Source organism: Pongo pygmaeus, chromosome 21 (genome assembly GCF_028885625.2).
Source record: "Pongo pygmaeus isolate AG05252 chromosome 21, NHGRI_mPonPyg2-v2.0_pri, whole genome shotgun sequence".
In the NCBI taxonomy this organism is placed as follows: Eukaryota; Metazoa; Chordata; class Mammalia; order Primates; family Hominidae; genus Pongo; species Pongo pygmaeus.
Genome location: NC_072394.2, coordinates 66,803,095 through 66,822,799, shown reverse-complemented (window position 1 = coordinate 66,822,799; position 19,705 = coordinate 66,803,095). Strand labels below are relative to the sequence as shown.

The 19,705-nt window shown below is 63.1% G+C and overlaps 2 protein-coding genes across 8 annotated transcripts; one reads left to right on the top strand and one right to left on the bottom strand.

Annotated features, from left to right (window-relative positions):
• Nucleotides 1–4: 4 nt before the first annotated feature.
• RGS19 (regulator of G protein signaling 19) lies at nt 5–6,760 on the top strand. Of its 4 annotated transcripts, none has more exons than XM_054468163.2 (6): nt 5–170; nt 3,082–3,179; nt 3,390–3,511; nt 5,407–5,481; nt 5,569–5,803; nt 5,903–6,760. In XM_054468163.2, the coding sequence occupies exons 2-6, from the start codon at nt 3,150–3,152 to the stop codon at nt 6,092–6,094; spliced, it is 654 nt and encodes a 217-aa protein (XP_054324138.1). In that variant the 5' UTR covers nt 5–170; nt 3,082–3,149; the 3' UTR covers nt 6,095–6,760. The 4 variants fall into 4 exon arrangements, with proteins under 4 accessions (XP_054324138.1, XP_054324140.1, XP_054324136.1 ...); XM_054468161.2 differs by lacking the exon at nt 5–170 and adding an exon at nt 184–755; XM_054468165.2 differs by lacking the exon at nt 3,082–3,179 and having other exon boundaries at nt 37–170.
• An 838-nt stretch (nt 6,761–7,598) lies between these two features.
• Nucleotides 7,599–17,912, bottom strand: TCEA2 (transcription elongation factor A2). 4 transcript variants are annotated; one of them, XM_054467644.2, is made up of 10 exons: nt 17,654–17,912; nt 14,579–14,641; nt 14,096–14,201; nt 12,988–13,075; nt 10,431–10,561; nt 10,124–10,180; nt 9,531–9,685; nt 9,310–9,456; nt 8,005–8,076; nt 7,599–7,774 (listed from the first exon to the last, which is right to left on the bottom strand). In XM_054467644.2, the coding sequence occupies exons 1-10, from the start codon at nt 17,723–17,725 to the stop codon at nt 7,766–7,768; spliced, it is 900 nt and encodes a 299-aa protein (XP_054323619.1). In that variant the 5' UTR covers nt 17,726–17,912; the 3' UTR covers nt 7,599–7,765. The 4 variants fall into 4 exon arrangements, with proteins under 4 accessions (XP_054323619.1, XP_063515559.1, XP_063515560.1 ...); XM_063659489.1 differs by having other exon boundaries at nt 7,599–8,076; nt 17,654–17,889; XM_063659490.1 differs by having other exon boundaries at nt 7,599–8,076; nt 14,579–14,711; nt 17,654–17,888.
• Between the last annotated feature and the right edge of the window lie 1,793 nt (nt 17,913–19,705).

Sequence of the window (19,705 nt, the reverse complement as noted above, 5' to 3'; positions counted from 1 at the left end):
GGCGGGGCGGGCCCGGCGCCTGCCGGCGCGAGGAAGTCCCGGCCCCTGGCTTTGGGGAAGTGCTGCCCAGGCGCCTGCGCACTGCGCCCCCGCGCCCCCTCCCCGACTGTCGGGCCGGACCTTGGAGCGCGCGGGCCGGCGGCGGCGCGAGTGGCTCGGGAGCGCGGCTGGTGAGTGCGCGCGCGCGCGCGCGGCGCCGGGGACAGCGGCCCTGCCCCTCCCGGCCGGGGCCCGGGGACCGTGCTGGGCGGGAGCTTCGGGAGCCGGCGCACGGGACTCGAACCCCAAGGGCTCCCGCCGCCAGGTCCACGTGGACCCTGGGCCGCAGTGGAACTGGAGCCCGCCCCCCGCGCCTGGGGGAGGGGGCGCTGCAGCCGGGTTCCCCTTTTTCTGGAGCTCAAAGCCTGGGGAAGTGATTGCTCAAAGGTGGGGGCCGGAAGAACCCAGGTTTCCGCGTCTCCCTCCCCCTCTCAGCCCGGTGAGGAGGGACCGGGGCGGGACACCCTGTCCGCCCCCGCCCCCACCCCGCTGGATCTGGCAGCCACTCAGCCCTTCGAGCTGTAGGGGAGGCGCTGCGCCCCCAGCCCCAGCCGATCGGGGGCTCCTGGCGCTAGCCTCCCTCCAGAGCGCCGCAGGAGTCCCTCCTGCCGTCTGACTTGAGTCCCTGCTGCTGCAGTGCACGCCCCTTCGGCAGCCAGGGTGGGGCCCAGACCCAACCTGGCCCCTCCTGCCCCCACCCCGCCTTTGGGTTGCTGGTGAGTAGGGAGCCTTGAGGTAGGGGTGGGGGCGCCAGAGGCTGGAGAAAGAGTCGCCTGGAGGAGGACACAGGCTCCTCCAGACTGGACCCTAACAACAGAGAGAGGAGTGTGGTGGGTGGGTCACCACCACCATTTCAGAGGTGGAGAGAGCTGGCCTTCCTTGGAGGGGCCAGGCCAGGGCTTGCCCACCAGCCAGATGTGGAGGGTGGCAGATGGGAAAGGCCCTGGGTGGGAGCTAAGAACTGAGAATGGAGCCCCTCCTCAACCCCCCCAAAGGTCAGGACGTTTTTTTCTAGGATTGTCACATTTTCTTATTCTTTTTTTGGACTGGGCAGGCTCTGGGACGTTCTTTTTCCTTCTGTGGAGCAAAGCGGCAGCCACTCCCAAGGGAGCCTCTATCCCCAGAGACCAGACGTGCCGCCTGTCCAGACTCTCCCATCCCAGACTTGGGGGCCAAAGCCTGGGAGGCTGGGGAAGGGGGTCCCCAATGCCAGGATGACAAGCAGGAGGACCCTAGTTGAGACTCTGTATCCCCCAGGAGAGACGGGGGGGTAGCCTGGGGACATGGGTTGCCCCAGTTGACCTGAGAAGGGTACAGGAAACCAGATCCAGGGACAGGTGACCAGGTCCAGGGCCTGCAACTGGGAAAGAAGGGGCTGGCTCCCTGCTCTGCAGCAAATGCAGCCCCTAGCACCCCGGCCCTGCACCCCTAAACACGTCCCCTCCTCCAGTTCAGAGTTGGGGTGGAGATGGTAGCCCAGGGGGACAGTCTCTGGGGTGCTAGAGTGTGGGGGAGGACCCTGGGTGGGGACAGAGAGGAGGAAGAACCGCTGCCTGGGGAAGCCACAGACAGCCCCGTCTGGGTACAGCTACCAAACCTCAGGTTGCCACGCCCCTTCCTTTCCCTAGAAACTTGACCCCTGAAAGAAAGCCCAGCTGCAGGGCTACTTTCTGTCTCCTTATCTACTTGCTAGGAGCCCGTGGGACCCCCAGTCTCAGAGGAAGCTGGGCCAGTGGTGAGGGGCCGAGGTCCCAGGGGATGCTGCACCTGCCCCAGACTTGGGCCAGGGCAGTGGCCTCTGCATGCCCAGGCCTCGGGGGTATTGGGGGCCCTAAGAGTGCAGAACTCCAGCACTGTCTCCTCTAAGGGCCATTCACACACCGTCCCAGGAGGCCAAGAGAGGCCAACCAGCCAGAAACAAGCATTCAAAGGCCACGAGCTAGGGGAGGCGTGGCAGGGGGGATGAAGATTGAGAAAATAAAGTAGAACCAAGTTGTGTGCTTCCTGGCCAGGGAGGAGGGTGGCAGATGAGGAGGGTGGCGGATGTGCACGGAGGCCCCTCCCTGCCCTGGGCAGAAGTGGGCGCAGGTGTTCACAACTGCCTCCGGGGCACTGATTGGCCCCCCTGTGCCATCGCCCAAGGAGACTTGGGATTCGAAGTGGCATCTTAGGTGGCACGAGGGCCACTCACAGCTTTGGCGCTCCTGGTGCACCTCCCCTGCAGATGGTGCACCCCAACGCTGGGAGGGACATGCACCACACCACACCCCCCCCCAGGGACTCCGAGGCTTCGACTGGGGAGCAGGGTGCCCCCCACCCACTGCCACCCCCACTTCCCTGGCTGGTGCACCCTGTGGTAGGGCCTTGGTTCCACAGCCTAGAGGCAGTAGGCAAGGAGGGAGGGAAGTCTTGGGTGGGAGGTAGCAGGACTAAAGATCCATGTTTGGGGGGCATGTCCCTCCTCACCGGGGCCCTGCCCCCCCTTCCCACACGCTCAGGAAGTCCAGCCTGAGTCCCGCTTAAATCCTCACTGCTGCTGGTCTAGCCTGCTGCCCCTGGCTGAGACCTCTGGGACCCACAGACAGACCTGGACTCTTGGTGGGAAGCCACTCTGCCCACTCCCCACCCCAGACACCCTAGAAGCAAGTCTGGCCACCACCCGCACGCACCAGTTGGTAGCCCCAGACTCTCGGGGCCCCTTTGGGAGGGGCTGGGAGCCGGAAACCAAGAAAGAGGAACCCAGGCTTCCGGCTTCCCAGGGAGTGAGCGGATGGGGGTGTCTCGGAACCTCCTGTGGGGGCCTCATCTGGGGCCCAGCCTGGGAGGAGGGGCCAGAAGCTGCTGCAGCTCCCTCCTCGATGATCCTGGACCCCCTCCCAGCCCTGCTGTAAGCTTGGGGTTGGGGTAGAAGCTCTAGGCAGAGCCGGGTCCAGAGGCAGGAGCAGGCCCCACTAGGGAGACACCCTCTCAGGACCCCTCCTAAGGGGTAGGCAGGGGCTGGGGTTTCAGGTTCTCAGTCAGAACCTTGGCCCCTCTCCCCAGACCCCCAGGCTGTGGTGAGGGTCTGAGAGCTGGTACCACGGAGCCTGGGCAACCTCCTCCACCCACCCATGCCCACCCCACATGAGGCTGAGAAGCAGGTATGCCACCTCCCCCTCTGCCTCTGCTCCCCTGGGGGAGACGGGGTGGGGCAAGCTGAGGGGCCACAAGGAGCTGGGAGATCCCTGAACACCCGGGAGGCCAGAAGGGTCATGTGCCTGGGAACAGGGCCACCCATGGGAAGGTGGGGGAGAGGTGGAGGGTCTGGTGGGTTCTGACCTGAAGGCTGAGGTAGCCCCATTTTTCCCCAGATCACAGGGCCAGAGGAGGCGGACCGGCCCCCTTCAATGTCCAGTCATGATGCAGCCTCTCCAGCGGCTCCCAGCCGCAACCCCTGCTGCCTGTGCTGGTGCTGCTGCTGTAGCTGCTCCTGGTAAGTAGGGCCTGGGGTGCCCAGCTGGCGAGGGGGTCAAGGGCGTGGGGCCAAGCAGACCCAGGAGGGGACCCAGTGGTGGCTTCCGAGGCATCCCCGCAGGTAGGATGCCCCTGCCACCTCACAGCACTGTCCTGTCCAGGGTCTGTTGGGCCCTGGTGATGAGTGGCCAGTGCCTTGGCCCCAGGGGGCTTATGTATGGCTCTTGTACCTGTCATGCCAAGGGTATGTCCGTGTGCTGTGTACATGCCTGTGCCCATTTACGTGGCATGTGCTTTAACCATGCTGCTGTGAGCTAGCCCAGGCTAGGCCCTGGGGGCCTGCGGTGGAGTAAGACAGGCACAGGCCGGGTGCAGTGGCTCACGCCTGTAGTCCCAGCACTCTGGGAGGGCGAGGCGGGCGGATCACCTGAGGTTGGGAGTTCGAGATCAGCCTGACCAACATGGAGAAACCCTGTCTCTACTAAAAATACAAAATTAGCCAGGCGTGGTGGCGCATGCCTGTAATCCCAGCTACTCGGGAGGCTGAGGCAGGAGAATGGCTTGAACCTGGGAGGCGGAGGTTGTGGTGAGCCGAGATCGTGCCATTGCACTCCAGCCTGGGCAACAAGAGCAAAACTCCGTCTCAAAAAAAAAAAAAGAAAGAAAGAAAGACACAGATCCCATAGACTGTGTGGGGTGGAGGGACGTTTGAGCAGAGACCCGAATAAAGGAACTGCTGGCCCTGGGGTGATGGCCAAGAGCTTCCCGGACAGCATGCGTGGGGAAGAAGAGCAAGGGGCGGTGGCCGGGGCGTCTCTGGGAATCCCTGTGAGGGTGAGAGTGGGGCTCTCAGATGGTAACAGATTTCCTAGGAGTGTAGGGGAGCTGGTGGATGTTTTCACGCCTTGCAGAAGCCTGGCCCTATTCAGGCTTCAGGCCCTGGCTGATGAGAGGACAGCGCTTCTGGACCCAAGGTGGGGTCAGCTGACCCACGGGCAAGCTGGGGGCGGCCAGGGGGCAGTCGGGAAAGGGGGTGGGAGCAGTCCAGGGGCCTAGTTCTGTCAGGACGTTTGGGTGCACGATGTCTGCCAGCCGTCCAAGTGCCCTGGAGAGAGGTCAGCCGGGTATGCATTTGGGTCCAGCACTGATAGGGTGCTAGGAGCCAAGGCAAAGAAGCTGCTTCCCTTGAGAGAACCAGGAATCAGCCTCCAGGACCTGAAGGAGTGTAGACACAGGGGTTTGGGGCTCTCACCTGCGTCAGCTGACAAGACACACTGCTGACATGCCAGACCTGCAGCGTGTGGCCCCATCGGTGGGACAGGGACAGGCCAAGATCAGGCCCAGGAGCAGGGTGGCCCTGTTCCCAGGCACACTCCCATGGGTGGCCCTGTTCCCAGGCACATGACCCTTCTGGCCTCCCAGGTGTTCAGGGATCTCCCAGCTCCTTGTGGCCCCTCATCTTGCCCCACCCCATCTCCCCCAGGGGAGCAGAAGCAGAAGGAGAGGTGGCATACCTGCTTCTCAGCCTCATGTGGGGTGGGCATGGGTGGGTGGAGGAGGCTGCCCAGTGGGCCAGGGGTGGGGAGGAGCACCAGGAGCCGAAGGGCCCCTCCTGGAAGGCCAGAGACTCGCGGGCACTGGGTCACACCGCTGGAATGGAAGACGGCAGAGTCTGTAGTCTGGGCACTGTGGCAGGGACAGTAACCTGGACTGCAGATTCTGTGGGGAATTTGGGAGCGACTGACAGGGAGCATGGACACCCTTTCCCAGGAGAGTGTGGGAGGAGCCAGCTCCAGGGGCTGCCCTCCTGCAGTGGGTGCCCATGTGTGTCAGGTGCCTGCCCATGTGCTGAGGGCCCGTGTGGCCGTGGAGGCGTGTGTGCCCACAGCATTGCTGCTTCCTCTCTGCCACTAGGAACCAACAGCGGCGGCGCGCGTGGCAGGCCTCCCGGGAGAGCAAGCTGCAGCCCCTCCCCAGCTGTGAAGTATGGTGAGTCCAGCCGGCTGGTGTGTGTGTGTTGGGGGGCCCCAGACCGGGAGACTTGGGCCTGACGTAGCCTGGCCCCAATGCCTGCAGTGCCACGCCAAGTCCTGAGGATGTGCAGAGCTGGGCGCAGTCTTTTGACAAGCTGATGCACAGCCCAGCGGGACGCAGCGTGTTCCGGGCGTTCCTGCGGACAGAGTACAGCGAGGAGAACATGCTCTTCTGGCTGGCCTGTGAGGAGCTGAAGGCCGAGGCCAACCAGCATGTGGTGGACGAGAAGGCGAGGCTCATCTACGAGGACTACGTGTCCATCCTGTCCCCCAAGGAGGTGCGCCAGACACCAGAACGGGCAGGGGGCCGCCTGCTCCAGGCACTAGGTGGGGAAGGCAGCTCCCGAGCCCCCTGACCTCAGTGCCTTGTCCTACAGGTGAGCCTGGACTCCCGTGTGCGGGAGGGCATCAACAAGAAGATGCAGGAGCCGTCCGCGCACACGTTTGACGACGCACAGCTGCAGATCTACACGCTCATGCACCGGGACTCATACCCACGCTTCCTCAGCTCTCCCACCTACCGTGCCCTGCTGCTGCAGGGGCCCTCACAGTCCTCCTCCGAGGCCTAGGCCGCCCCCAGCAGCACAGACCCTGCCGCCTCCTATGGCCGACTCTGGGTTCCCTTCAGGTGTTGGTATCGGCAGGGCTGTCGGGGCGCACACCTGCAAGCCCAGCCTGGCCGGCTGGGATCCCCACCCGCGGAGACGGTCCTAGACCCAGTGGGGAGTGCTGTGTCTCCTGGCTCTGCCCACCCGTGGCCAAGCAGGAACTCCAGGTGCAGGGCGGGCCAGAAGCCCCCTCATCGGCCCGCAGCTGGCTGGCCCAGTGCTCCTGGCTGGGGGCTCTTGCGTGGTGAGAGTAGGGGTCCTCCCAGGAGCCATGCTGGACCCATGAGCCTCGCTGGGGCTTCCTCCCCAGGCAGCCAATGGGCCCCAGACAAGCCTTTGGTGGGGAACAGAACCTCCGCATCGTGTAGTTTTGTGACATAAGGAGACCTCCTACTTGAGCTGTCTGTACCCCAGAATCAAACCCAGAACCTCAGAACCAGATGTAGGACCTCAGAATCCTGCACTCAAGGTGGCAGGACCCAATTTCTGTTTTATATGTTCGTGAACTTTAACCCTGGAAACATGTCCTTACTAGGTGTTTTATCAAAAAAAAGGTTTCATATTTATCTCTATCCCTAACCCCCCAAAACTAGGATGTCTTATTATTGAAGATATTTTTAAAGCAAAGTCTCTACTCATTTTTGTCCAAGTCTGGGGAGCGACTGGAGAATGAGGAGTGGCCCCAGACTCAGGACTGGGGAGAAGTTCCTTGTCCCAGGGCAGGGGCTCCAGTGCCCCTTGGAGGGGAGACACCAGCCATGTGCTCGCCCTCTTCCCATGCCCTGGCCTCCACCAGGCCCCTCCTCAGAACAGTGGTCCCAGTGGGTGGCTGTGCTTAACCCTGCCCGGGGCATGAGCTCCACGCCCTCGGCCTCAGCCTCCTTAGCTGAAAGTGGGACCAGAACAGTGCGACCCACAGCACCTCAGAAGTCAAGAGGCGACAGGAAGTGCCGCCCAGGCCCAGCTGGACGGGGTCCCCAGAGGCAGGCTGGCTGGGGCAGGAGGGGCCACTTGGTGCCAGGCCCAATGTCATCTTTACCATCTCACAGGCCGCATGAGTTGAGTGCTCACCAGCCCATCCCCTGCATTTCTGGGAAGTTAAGTGAGTTGAAGCTAAAATTGGCTCAGGGCCCTGAGACCACAACTCCCACAAGAACAGAGAAGGCAGCATGGGGACAAGCTGTCCCGAAGTGCCGGGAGGTCCCGAGCTGCCCATGCCTGAGGCGGTGGGGAGGACACTGCCCTGCACAGGACACACACAAGACCCTCTCCCCACCTGCCCTCACAGGCAGAGCCGCCCCAGGTGATCTCTGAAGGTCAGCCAAGCTCCTCTCCTGGGGCTGACCCACCAGGGCCAAACCCAAGCACTGCCCGACCCCAGGGAGGGGCCTTGTCCACAGCAGCGGGAACGGGTCAAACATGAGGGACGGGGGCCCACCAGGAATAACGGCTGAGGAGAACAAGATGGCAAAAAGAAACATTTAATAACGAGGGGGAAAGGGCAGAAAGGTGCAATCCAGGCAGGCAGGTTGAGGGCAGGACATGCCGCCTTCTAGGGTCTCCAGAGAAGCTGTGTCAACGGAGGACGTGGGCAGGGGAGGGCCCAAGGCTGCAGCACATCTACACGAGGGCTCAGCAGAACTGCGAGAAAGGGGGTGAGGCCTCCAGCCTTGTGGCCACATGAGATCCCCCAGAGTGGAAAGCCGCACAGGCTCACCCAAGGCTGGGGTCTCAACCCACCATGCCCAAGACTCCCAGGAGGCTGGTCGGGCAGGGCCATCCCCAGTTCACACCACAGACCCCACAGAGGCTGAGACACCCCACCTCCAGAGAATGGAGCTGGGAGGAGCAGCCTGAGCCCGCTCACCCACCTTCCAGCGGTTTCCACACTCGTTGCAGACAACAAAGGTGGTCATGGGCTCGTCAGAGCTGCGGGTCTGCACCTGTAAAGAGAGCTGGGTGAGCCCAGGGTCACCTCCATGCTCTGCTGCAGATGGTATCCCCTCAACACAGGCAGTGCGGGCCTCGCAGCCACTGAGCTCCCACAGGTGACCTGATCTGAGGCCGCCTCGTGACTCCAACCTTCCAGAGCTGAGCCTTTGGGAGAGGAAGACAGAGTCTATCGGGGCAGAGGCCCTTGTGTGGGCCTGAAGCAGCTCACATTGGCTGGGGACCAGCAGGGCCCAGACTTGGCTGAGGGCAAGAGGGTCCCAATGGTGGGGGGAACTAGCAGGGGTCCCCAGTGCCCGCGGCTGCCTTCCGGAAGGCCCAAGGGTGAGCCTCCGGCCACAGGCAGAGCCTGTTCTGACCAGCGGCTGGGAGCAGGAGAGAGGCAAGCTCTGCGCCAACCCAGGCCCCATGCAGCCTTCGAGGGGAAGGAAGGGCTGTCCTTGCAGCCCCTCACGAGTCCCATCTGCCAGGCGCAGCAGCCGCTTCGACACACTCCCCTCTTTTTTTTTTTTTTAAGATGGAGTCTCGCTCTGTTGCCCAGGCTGGAGAGCAGTGGCACAATCTCGGCTCACTGCAACCTCCACCTTCCGGGTTCAAGCGATTCTCCTGCCTCAGCCTCCTGAGTAGCTGGGATTATAGGCATGCGCCACCACGCCCGGCTAATTTTTGTATTTTTAGTAGAGACGGGGTTTCACCATGTTGGTCAGGCTCATCTCGAACTCCTGACCTCATGATCCGCCTGCCTCGGCCTCCCAAAGTGCTGGGATTACAGATGTGAGCACTGCGCCCAGCTGCACTCCCCTCTGAACAGGGTCCCTGCCATCTCATGGGATCCACAGTCTCCCCAGCACACTCAGTGTCCACCCTCCATGGCAGGGACTGAGGGTCCTGCGGTCACTGCCAGGCAGCAGGCAGCATGGCCCTCCCACCAACATCAACACCTCAAGGGCCCTCTGTTCAGGCTGGGCTAGGCCAGGCCAGGCCCTCTGACTTGAGTACCTGCAACAAGTGGGCCCCACCACCCAAGACGCTGCCCCCTGGGGCCCAGAGGTCCTGGGTAGAGGGGAGTGGTCCCTGAAGGTGGCCATCATGCCTTAGCCTAGTCAGGGACTGAGAGGCTCGGGAAATTCATGCAGCAGAGGCAGGAACAGGCATGGGCTCCAAGGAGGGGCACTGGATGCCCTGAAGACACCGGGCCCGGGGGAGGGTGCCCAGCGGCCGCTCACCTGTGTGTAGGTGCAGTTCTTCTTCCTGCACTTCCCGCAGGTGAACAGGTCTGTCTGCGTGCCGCCAGTGCGGGCCATCTGGTGCTCTCGGATGGCCTCCTTGGTCATGGCCTTACGGATCTCCTTCAGCTCGTCACTGGCCATCTCCTGGAGCACGGGGCCAGTGGCTTAGCCCACCGCTCCGAGGGAGCAGCCCTCCAGCCCCTCCAACAGGGGCTCACCTCTGAGGTCATCACGGCGATCTGCTGAGGTGTTATGGCCCCACACAGCACATTCCGCCGCAGGTCAGGGTTCTTGGCATCCTTCAGGTTGGAGATACGACTCCGTACACGGTTCTTATATTTCATGTCTGTGTTTCCAACGTCCCGGAAGATGCGTGCAAGTGTTTTAAGGACCCACCTGAGGACAACATCGCTGCCCTCCACCTACCACCTGCCCCGCTGGGGGCCATGTTGGGGTGGGGTCTGGAAAGGTTCTGCCCAGCCACACAGGGGTCGGTCTGCCCACCCACACCTGGTGGAGAGGTGAAGGGCAGCAGGGCCAATTCTGCCCAAGGCCCATTCCTGACTGAGACCCAGCTTCAGGCTACAGCCCCAGGGGACCTAGGCCCTACCAGCAGGCAGAATCAGCCCCTCAGCTGGTCCGGGGGCCCTCCTGGGGTGAGACAGCCTGACCACCCCAGCAGGTGACCACCTAGGCAGGTGACCCCTGGACAGCTGGGCAGTGGCATCCAGCAGCCACCAGAGGGCGCCAGGCCAGGCAGCCTCCTGACCCCACCAGAAACCCAGGCCCACAGCCCCTACCCAAAGGATATATTCCTCAATCTGAGCCGACAGGCGCTGGCAGTCCGCACCGATGGCCACGTGGTCATCTGCAAGAGGGAGCCCTGACTAGCTGCCCCCACTGGTTTCTCCGCCTGCCACCCCTTCTGCCTGCAAAACACCCTGGCAGCTTAGACGGGACATCTGGGTCCCTGCAAGAGGCCCATGATCCAGGCACAGGCCCCACACCCCTGCCGGGGCCACAGCAATGGGCTGAGGGAAGCCTCAGCAGGCAGGCAGGGGCCCGGGCCACCCTGTGAACCCCAGTGGGTGTCAGGAGCCAGGGCTGGCCGCACTCACGGTCCGTCTGCAGGGCAGCAGTCAGCATCTCGCGGCACTTGTTGCGCACGGCATCGCAGGTGACAGGCACCGGGGGAAATGTGGTGATCCTCGGAGTCGACGGTGCCCTGGGCAGCTCCGGCCTCTTGCGGCTGCAGAGAGCCAGAGTCAGCTGGGTTCAGACTCAAGGCTGCAGGCACCCCAGCGAGACACTGGTCCCAGAAGCAGCAGGTGCCACAGCATAATTCCTCTCCAAACCCTGCTTATTCTACTCTGCCAGAGTCCAACAGTGGCCTGTGGCCCTGCCTGTGTTGAGTCCAGCCCAGATGCCCATGGGGTGTGCCCAGCAGCCAAGAGGGAGGGGGCCATGAGGTCCTCAGTGGGTCAGGGTGTACTCCCCAGGTGGGAACAGGATCCCAGACCCAGCAGTCAGCATCTGGGCAGCATCACCAGTCAATCAGAATGAACCTGGCAGTTCCTGCCACCTCTGGGGTGCCCACCCACTGGGCCGCAACACAAATACTCTGCTGAGGACAGCTGCAGCTGCTGCCTGGTCAGGGAGAGGGAGAGACCCACAGCTGTCTTGGGGAAGATGAGGCAGGGCGCCCACAGCTGTCCGGGGGGAGACGAGGCAGGGCCACCCACAGCTGTCTAGGGGGGAGACGACGCGGGGCCGCCCACAGCTGTCTGGGGGGAGACGAGGCGGGGCCACCCACAGCTGTCTGTCTCGGGGGGAGACGAGGCGGGGCCGCCCACAGCTGTCTGTCTCAGGGGAGATGAGGCGGGGCCATCCACAGCTGTCTGGGGGGAGACGAGGCGGGGCCGCCCACAGCTGTCTGTCTGGGGGGAGACGAGGCGGGGCCGCCCACAGCTGTCTGTCTGGGGGGAGACGAGGCGGGGCCGCCCACAGCTGTCTGTCTCGGGGGACGAGGCGGGGCCGCCCACAGCTGTCTGTCTCGGGGGACGAGGCGGGGCCGCCCACAGCTGTCTGTCTGGGGGGAGACGAGGCGGGGCCGCCCACAGCTGTCTGTCTTGGGGGAGACGAGGTGGGGTGCCCACAGCTGTCTGTCTTGGGGGAGACGAGGCGGGGGTGCCCACAGCTGTCTGTCTGTGGGGAGACGAGGCGGGGCCACCCACAGCTGTCTGTCTGTGGGGAGACGAGGCGGGGCCACCCACAGGTGTCTGGGGGGAGATGAGGCGGGGCCACCCACAGCTGTCTGTCTGGGGGAAGACGAGGCGGGGCCGCCCACAGCTGTCTGTCTCGGGGGAGACGAGGCGGGGCCGCCCACAGCTGTCTGTCTTGGGGGAGACGAGGTGGGGTGCCCACAGCTGTCTGTCTTGGGGGAGACGAGGCGGGGTGCCCACAGCTGTCTGGGGGGAGACGAGGCGGGGCCACCCACAGCTGTCTGGGGGGAGACAAGGCGGGGCCACCCACAGCTGTCTGGGGGGAGACGAGGCGGGGCCGCCCACAGCTGTCTGTCTCGGGGGAGACGAGGCGGGGCCGCCCACAGCTGTCTGTCTCGGGGGGAGATGAGGCGGGGCCGCCCACAGCTGTCTGTCTCGGGGGAGACGAGGTGGGGTGCCCACAGCTGTCTGGGGGGAGACGAGGCAGGGCCGCCCACAGCTGTCTGGGGGGAGACGAGGCGGGGCCGCCCACAGCTGTCTGTCTCGGGGGAGACGAGGCGGGGCCGCCCACAGCTGTCTGTCTCGGGGGAGACGAGGCGGGGCCGCCCACAGCTGTCTGTCTCGGGGGAGACGAGGCGGGGCCATCCACAGCTGTCTGGGGGGAGACGAGGCGGGGCCGCCCAAGGCCAGGTTCTGCTGTCACAGATGACCCCCTGGGCACATACAGAATGGAACAAGGATGCCCCTCAGGGCTGGACCCCAACATGGGGCTGCCCAACGACCAGGCTGCATCCACCTAGCCCTCCCCTCATCCCTTCTGTGGAAGCTGGCAGAAGCAGGCAGCTTACTGGAGGAAAATCAACTTGCAAAGGTGTCCATGAGCTCCTGGTGGCCCAGTCACCGCAACCCAGTGTGGTCAAGGGCAAAGCCATCTCTCGGCTATAGCCTGCCACAATAAGCACCCCCAGCTCCCAGCTGCAGGCCACAGAGCCCTCATCGCCCCCTGGCAGCGGTGACCACACATGCCCATGCAGGGCAGGAGAGGGGAGCTGGGCCCCCGCCTTTGGTTCTGGGCAGAATTTTGCAGGAAGGAGGGACCCTCGTTGAGTGAGGCTGAGGGGGAAGCCAGAGTGGGCCAGCAAGAACCAGACCCAGCAGGGGGCCTTGGGGGAAGAGGCCAGGGGGCTCCAACAGGCCCACTCAGGGTATACAGCAGCTCTTGGCAGAGGAAGAGGCCAGGGTGGCTAGCTGACAGCCAGGTGGACACAGACCCGCGTCTCAAGTGGTCAGTGCAGGCGGGACACACCACAAGGCCAGTGTCCAGCATGAGGCCGACCAACTCTGTGTGTGGCCTCAAAGCAGTGCCTAGGCACACGGAGATTGGCACCCTTTCTCCGGCAAGGAAACAGGCTGGGAAGCAGGACTGTGTGCACCTGCCTTCCAGGTGTGCTACCTGGGATCCGGGGCCTCTGAGGCATCCCTCGAGGACGTGGGCAGAGGCGTGCCCCTCCCCCGCTCCCTGGCTTTGGCATCGGAAGCATCTGCAGGAAAGATAGGGGATGGGCTGATCACGGGGAGGCAGAGGAGGGAGAAGCGCAGACCACCACCAAGGTACAGCCTCAGCCCGACCACCAACGTGGCCCCAGCCCCAGCCCCCAGCCCCCCAGCCCCCACCCAGCCAGAGGAGCCAGGGGCCAGGAGGCTGCCCAGCCTCTTTGAAGAGGTCCTCACCCTCCCCAGCAACCTGTCCGTCTCTGCAGCCCCAAGGCTGCCTCCCCAGAACCCTTTCCCATGCAAGCACCCACTCACAAAGGCCACCTCTGGGGCCTCTCTGGGGCCCACCCTCCTGCCTGTCCTGGCCAGAGAGACCAAGCATGTCCCCCACGAGGCTCTTCCTGAAAGCCCAGAGCCAGGCCCAAGGGCTGGGGACCAGGACATGCTTGTGCCATGCACGGCCTGAGGGCCACACAGGGCTGGAGAGAGACTGTTTCACAAGGGTGTGGACAGAGCTAGGAGGGCTGCCTCCATCCTGGACAGCAGCATCTTTGCAATCCCAGTCACCCCACTGTCTCCAGGAAGAGGCAGCCTTCAGTCCAGCCCAGCTCAGCCCTTCCCTTCCCTGGCAGGGGGCTGCCCCTCTGTTCCCTCTGAGTAGCTGAGGCGGCCCTGCCTTCTCCCTCCCGCTTCCCTTCTCCCGGCACTTCCCAGCCTCCTGGCCATGACCTTCCTCTGTGTGACCTCCCAACTCACCCCAGTCTCTCAGTGCTGTCAGTTCAAGTCCTGGCCTCAACTCTCTTCTCTCCTTATTCTATCTGGAACCCTGCCCCCAGCACACACCCTGGCCTCCTAGGCCACACCTCCCAGCCAATGCTGACAGGCATCCACTGATCCACTGCCAGCCCCAAGCTGGGTGCTTCATGGTCTGGGTTTGCCACTGCCCCACTCCCAAGTGACCTGGCTCAGGGTGGGCACTGCCAGCACCCTACACCGTGCTGACCAGCAAGAGGCAGCACTTCTCGGACCCCTGCCCCAGCACTCAGTGGGCACTGCCTGAGCCGCACCCAGGAGCTTCTTCCAGGACTTGATGAGGGACTTGGCCAGTGCAATGACCTCCTCGTCCGAGCTCTGCTTCCGAAGGGCGTTGACAGACATCCCGACTCGGGTGGACTACAAGGCAAGTGGTCTGGGTCAGGGGGAGGCAGGGGCCCACCCTAGGGGTCAGATTCTCCTGGCAGACCCTTGGTGGCTCCCACAGGACAGGAGCCCGGGACCTGCCAGGGAGGTAGATGCCTCTCCCAATGGCGACTGTCCCATTTGGAACCCAGGAGCCTCAGCCACGGAGGACAAGATGGGTTATCCTCAGACTCCCCTCCCTGTCCCACTGAGCCCAGAGAAAGGCAGAGACCCTCTCCTCAGGAACAGGCATTTGTGCCAACTAAGGCCCGGTGGGGAGGGTGGGGAAGCCCTGCCAGGTGCCCTCAGAACTGCCATCCCCTGGGCTGCATCCAGGAGCTGTCCTGGACCTGGGGCAGGCAGGGACCTACCTGGAGCAGGTGCAGCGTGATAGGCATGGCCTTCAGCTCCCGCAGCAGATCCATGGCTCCCTCCTGGAAGGAGAAGGAGGACCTTCATAAAGGACTTTAGATCTCAACGGACAAGATCACCTCCTTCTGCCTACTGGAAGGGAATACAAGGCAGTGACAATTTGGAGATTCAACCTGGGGTCAAAAAGAAACCAAAATTCCTCTACCTGGAGACACCCAGGGCTCTGCCCATGTGTTCCTGCCACCACAGCAGGGAGCCCTTACTGCTCAGTCAAGAAGGGGAGGGGTTCTGCAGCTCAAGCATTCCAGGTTGTAATCCACATCCGTGGCAATGACCTCACTGACTTCGTTGTAACCATCTCAGGTCACTGACCCAAACCAGAACAGAAATGCCAGCTCCCCTGGCCAATCAGGGGGCTTCAGAGCCATGGCCCCTCTCCAGCAGCCAGGGCCACACCCAGGTGAAAGTGCAGCCCCAGGTTCATTCCCTCCCCTGTGTCTTGATGCCCTGATGTGCAGGGCAGCCTCTCCCCAAAGCACCCACCCCCCGCCAGCTGTGAAGGGCCAACCCGGGAACATCAGTGTCCCCAGCTGAGGCCAAACTCTCAGGGTCCCTCCACTCCAGGCACGGCCACAGCCAACACCTACAAGGCCCACAGCCCCCCTCCTCATCTATCCTCCAGGCCTCTGAGTTGCCCCCAAGCAGGCCAGCACCCCTCGCCTGGACAATTCCAATGCACCCCATTCTCTCTGCCTCATCTCCCCACCCAAGATCTGCGTTTCCTCCAGGTCCTCCACACTGATGAGGCCAGGCACAAACCGGTCACATTTCCACACCAGGCACAGCAACTCAGTGCTCCCCAAGGGCGCTGAGCCACCACTGAGGTCCTCCGTACCCACAGCTCCACTGCTTGGGGCAGCCTCCCAGGACATCTCCCTCCCTCCCTCCCGGGCTTTATTTAAACAACACCTTCTCAGCAAGGCCTCTCCTGTTTAAAACTGCAACTGTGCCCTGCAACACCCCATCTCCTCTGTAACACATGCATGTGTTTCCACGTGTGTATCATTCCCTCAGCCCTAAGGTGACCTGATCAGAGTCCCACAACCCACAGACCATGGGAGGGGCTTGTCCCACCCACTCCCGCACAACCCCAGCAATCCGGGTGGCATGTCTGCTCACGCTGCAGCCCCTCCTAAGCCCTCCCAGGCAGGCCCTGCCCCTTGGGCTGTACAGAGTCCAGCCTTGAGGTGATAGCCAGAGCCAAGGCCACTGTCCCCTGAAAGCCCTGCACCAGCTTACGTGGCTCTCAGTGGGCTCAGGACCAGAGGCATAAAAACCCCCAAACCTGGCCCCCAGGCACTGGGACCCCCAGGAGGCTCTGCTGGCTCCCACTCCCCACTGCACAGCGCCCTCCTCCCCTCCTCATTCTCCCCTGGGGCTTCTACTCAAGCTGTTCTTCCACCAGAAACCCCCCATCAGTTCTGCCCAGCCCCACCCAGCCCTCCCCTGGCTCCATGACCCATCTTTGCGTCTTCCACCTAGAGCTTTTATCGTTTGTGTTTTGTCTCCTTTAAGAAGGGGAACAACTCCATTCTCAGGTCATCTCTGGAAACAGCTATGAATGGTTCGCAGACCCCTACTTTGTGCTGACCAGTTTTCCGGGGTGTGTGTGAACGCAATGATGGGGGTGCTGCACCCAGCAGGAATGAGTGGGAGCCTACCCCTTCCCAGGGCAGACCCCAGTCCAGAACGCTGGTCACAGGAACCCAGATTCAACTCTGCTCAGCCCAAAAAGCTTCCCCCAAAACCCCACTGCAGTCACACAGCCCTGGGGTGGCTGCACAAATCACCCAAAGCCCATGACTCAGCCACCTTCACTGCTGTGGGCTGGCCTGGCAGACACACAGCTGGCCCTGCCCCAGGAGTTCACAGTCTGGGTGGGAAAGCACAGGTCACATTTATTGAGCCAGCCAGGAGCTCCAAACGACCTGCGGCCAGACCTCTCCCCGCCCCCCAGGAGGCAGGCAGCATCCTCTAAAGATGCTTCTGTGGGAGGGTGCAGAGGTTGCCAAGGTCATGACGCCGGAACTGGACCCCCACTGGCCTGGCCCCTTCAAAGTCCTCACACACAGCCTCCTCCAAAGTCTCGCTGTGGCCGCAAGACAACAGAGGCCCAGGCCGCAGTGAACAGAGCTGGCCAGAGGCTCCAGCGCCCAGACACTCCCAGAGAAGGCTTGCCCGACCTCCTGGGTCTTATATAAGCACACCAGCTCTTTTCGGAGGGTGTCCACATAACTACCCACAACCCAAGTTGCTGCGGGCTAAGTCCTGGCTAAAGAAGGGAGAGAATTTATTAGAGAAACCTGGTTCTTGTGGGGTGGGGACAGACAGGGAAGAAAATGGGCCCACAGGCAAGACAAGTATCTGGCTGGCCTGTGAAGGAGGATGACAAGGTCTGGGAAGAGGCAGGGGAGGCACGGAAGCTCCAGAAGAAAAGGGGATCCAACCTCAGACTCCAAACTGTTGCCGGCGACAAATGCTATGGGAGACAGAGGGTGACAAATGCTATAAGAGACGGAGCGTGGGAGAGGGCTGAGTTGGGGGGCGGGGCTCGGCCCGTGAGGATGCCCAGGCCGGGATGGAGGAAGGCAAGGGGCTGGGGCGGCCCGCAGAGGAGGCCCGAACACCCCGGGGGCTCCAAGAGGCGGGACGGGGCCAAGGAAAGAGTCTACGGGCCAGGCTGGGGGTCTGGAGTTAAGGGACAGGGAAGAGTGAGGAGCTTGTGACTGCGGGCGAGGGGGGGGGTCTGAGTCCAGAGCGGCTGGCTCTCCCGGGACAAGGTCCAGGCCTGATCGCGGCCTCTGCCGGGGTTGCGGGGGTGAACGGCAGGGCTGGCCCGGGGCAGGGGTCTCGGCCACGGGTGAGGGGTCTCCCCTGCGTCCCGGTTAGTCTCTGCCGGGAAGGGGTCTCGTCCTGCCCCTCAGGTCGTCTTCCGGCCCTAACGGGGGTCGGCGGGCTCCACGGGGTCTCGGCGGGGCGGGGTTCCCGGGGTCCTGACGGCCCGCGCCCCTCACCGCGCTCTTCTTGGTCACCATCTTGTCCAGCCTCCGGGCGATCCGCGCAATCTCCTCCTCCTTGCCCATCATCGCTTCAGGAGCAGCGACCCCCGCGCCTGTCGCGCCCGCCTCCGCAGCCGGGCAGGGACCCCGGCCCCGGCCGTCGCCACCTCCCACACCCGCCGCAGCCGACGCAGCCCCGCCGCGATCGACAGACCCCCGGTTCAAACCCTCGGCCCCGTGGCCGCGCGCGGCATCCTAGGATGCGTAGTCCACGCGCCCGCCCGCCCCGCCCGCCGCGCCGGCGCTCTGGACCACAACTCCCAGGTGCCACGCGGCGCGCACAGCCTCCTGGGAAGGGTAGTCCTGACCCGCCGCCGCCAGCGACTCGTGGTCCCACAATACCCCGCGAGGGAGGCGCCCCGGGCACGCCGCTCCCGGAGCCCAGACATCCCGGAGCGGCCGGGCCCCAGGAGGCCCAGGAGTCTGCTCCCTTCTCTCCTCCTGCTTCGGACTTTGCTGTCCCCCGGCGTCCTTCGGTGGGTGGCTCAGGACCCAGAGCCCTCAGTCCTGCTCTTGGGCCCCGCTGAGCCCTGCGCGCGCCCCCCTTGGCCTGGAAGGCCGTCCCCAGCCTCCCAGAGCCGAGTTTGGATCATTCGGGTCTCTGAGTGGAGTTACCTCTTCAAGAGGCCCGCGCACACTGGGAGGCCTCTTGTGGGGCCCTGCAGGTGTAAGCGCGCGGTAGCTGGACGTGGCGTCTGGAAGGGGCCATTGCTGGGGTTCGCGAGGCGCGGGGGCCCTCTGCAGAGGCTGCGTGGGCAAGGCGCCTGCCTGCAAAGTCAGCTACCGGGGAGCAGATTCTGGGCTCTGCACGTTGACCACTCTGTGTCTCAGTCTCCCCACGTGTGAAACTGGAATAAGTGTCCGCCTCACAGGGCTCCCGTCAAGGTGATGTAAACTGATTCACATCACATGCCTGAGAACAGAGAGGGGATGAAGCATGACAATTAGTGTTCATTGCCATTGTTGTTGGAGGTCCCTAGGTAGGGCCAGACTGCAGGCAGCCAGAGAGATGGCCCAGGCCTAGGAAGGGTTGAGGACGGGGACAGGTGCAGGGCCAGCATCCCCACCACTGCCTGGCAGCTCCCCAGTAATGCAGATGCTGGGTGGTTTCCTGGAGAGGGCACAATCCTGGGGGAGAGTGTGGACCAAGGAGCCTGTAGTCATTCAAGTTCAGGCCAAGGAACTGTGAGGCCAGGTGGCAGGTGGAATGGGCTGAGCATTTCTTGGGCTGTCTGTGGCACTAATCAGATATAACTGAGCTTCCCAGCAGCCAAAATAAAAAAGGAAAATATGGTCAGTTAAGAGACTCATCTTAGCCGGGCACGGTGGCTCATGCCTGTAATTCCAGCGCTTTGGGAGGCCCAGGAGGGTGGATCACCTGAGGTCAGGAGTTCGAGACCAGCCTGGCCAACATGGTGAATTCCCTTCTTTACAAAGAATACAAAAATTAGCCAGGTGTGGTGCCGGGCACCTGTAATCTCAGCTACTTGGGAGGCTGAGGCAGGAGAATTGCTGGAACCCGGAAGGCAGAGGTTGCAGTAAGCCAAGATAGCACCATTGCACTCCAGCCCTGGCCAACAACAGCGAGACTCCGTCTCAAAAGAAAAAAAAAGAGAAAGAGAGACTCATCTTGGTCGGGCACAGTGGCTCACCCCTGTAATCCCAGCCCTTTGGGAGGCTGAGGTGGGCGGATTATCTGAGGTCAGGAGTTCCAGACCAGCCTGGCCAACATGGTGAAACCCGGTCTCTGCTACAAATACAAAAATTAGGCCGGGCGTGGTGGCTCACGCCTGTAATCCCAGCACTTTGGGAGGCTAAGGCGGACGGATCACGAGTTCAGGAGATCGAGACCATCCTGGCTAACACGGTGAAACCCCGTCTCTACTAAAAATACAAAAAATTAGCCGGGCGTGGTGGCGGGCGCCTGTAGTCCCAGCTACTCGGGAGGCTGAGGCAGGAGAATGGTGTGAACCCGGGAGGCGGAGCTTGCAGTGAGCGGAGATCACG

Excerpts from the sequence above, each read along its gene's own strand:
- TCEA2 (XM_063659489.1), bottom strand. The coding sequence starts at position 17,725 with ATGATGGGCAAGGAGGAGGAGATTGCGCGGATCGCCCGGAGGCTGGAC. Across the intron at positions 9,686-10,123 it reads GTCGGCTCAGATTGAGGAAT|GCATCTTCCGGGACGTTGGA; the intron begins ATATCCTTTGGG and ends AAACACTTGCAC. Across the intron at positions 9,457-9,530 it reads TCGCCGTGATGACCTCAGAG|GAGATGGCCAGTGACGAGCT; the intron begins GTGAGCCCCTGT and ends CCCGTGCTCCAG.
- RGS19 (XM_054468163.2), top strand. The coding sequence starts at position 3,150 with ATGCCCACCCCACATGAGGCTGAGAAGCAG. Across the intron at positions 3,180-3,389 it reads CACATGAGGCTGAGAAGCAG|ATCACAGGGCCAGAGGAGGC; the intron begins GTATGCCACCTC and ends ATTTTTCCCCAG. Across the intron at positions 3,512-5,406 it reads TGCTGCTGTAGCTGCTCCTG|GAACCAACAGCGGCGGCGCG; the intron begins GTAAGTAGGGCC and ends CTCTGCCACTAG.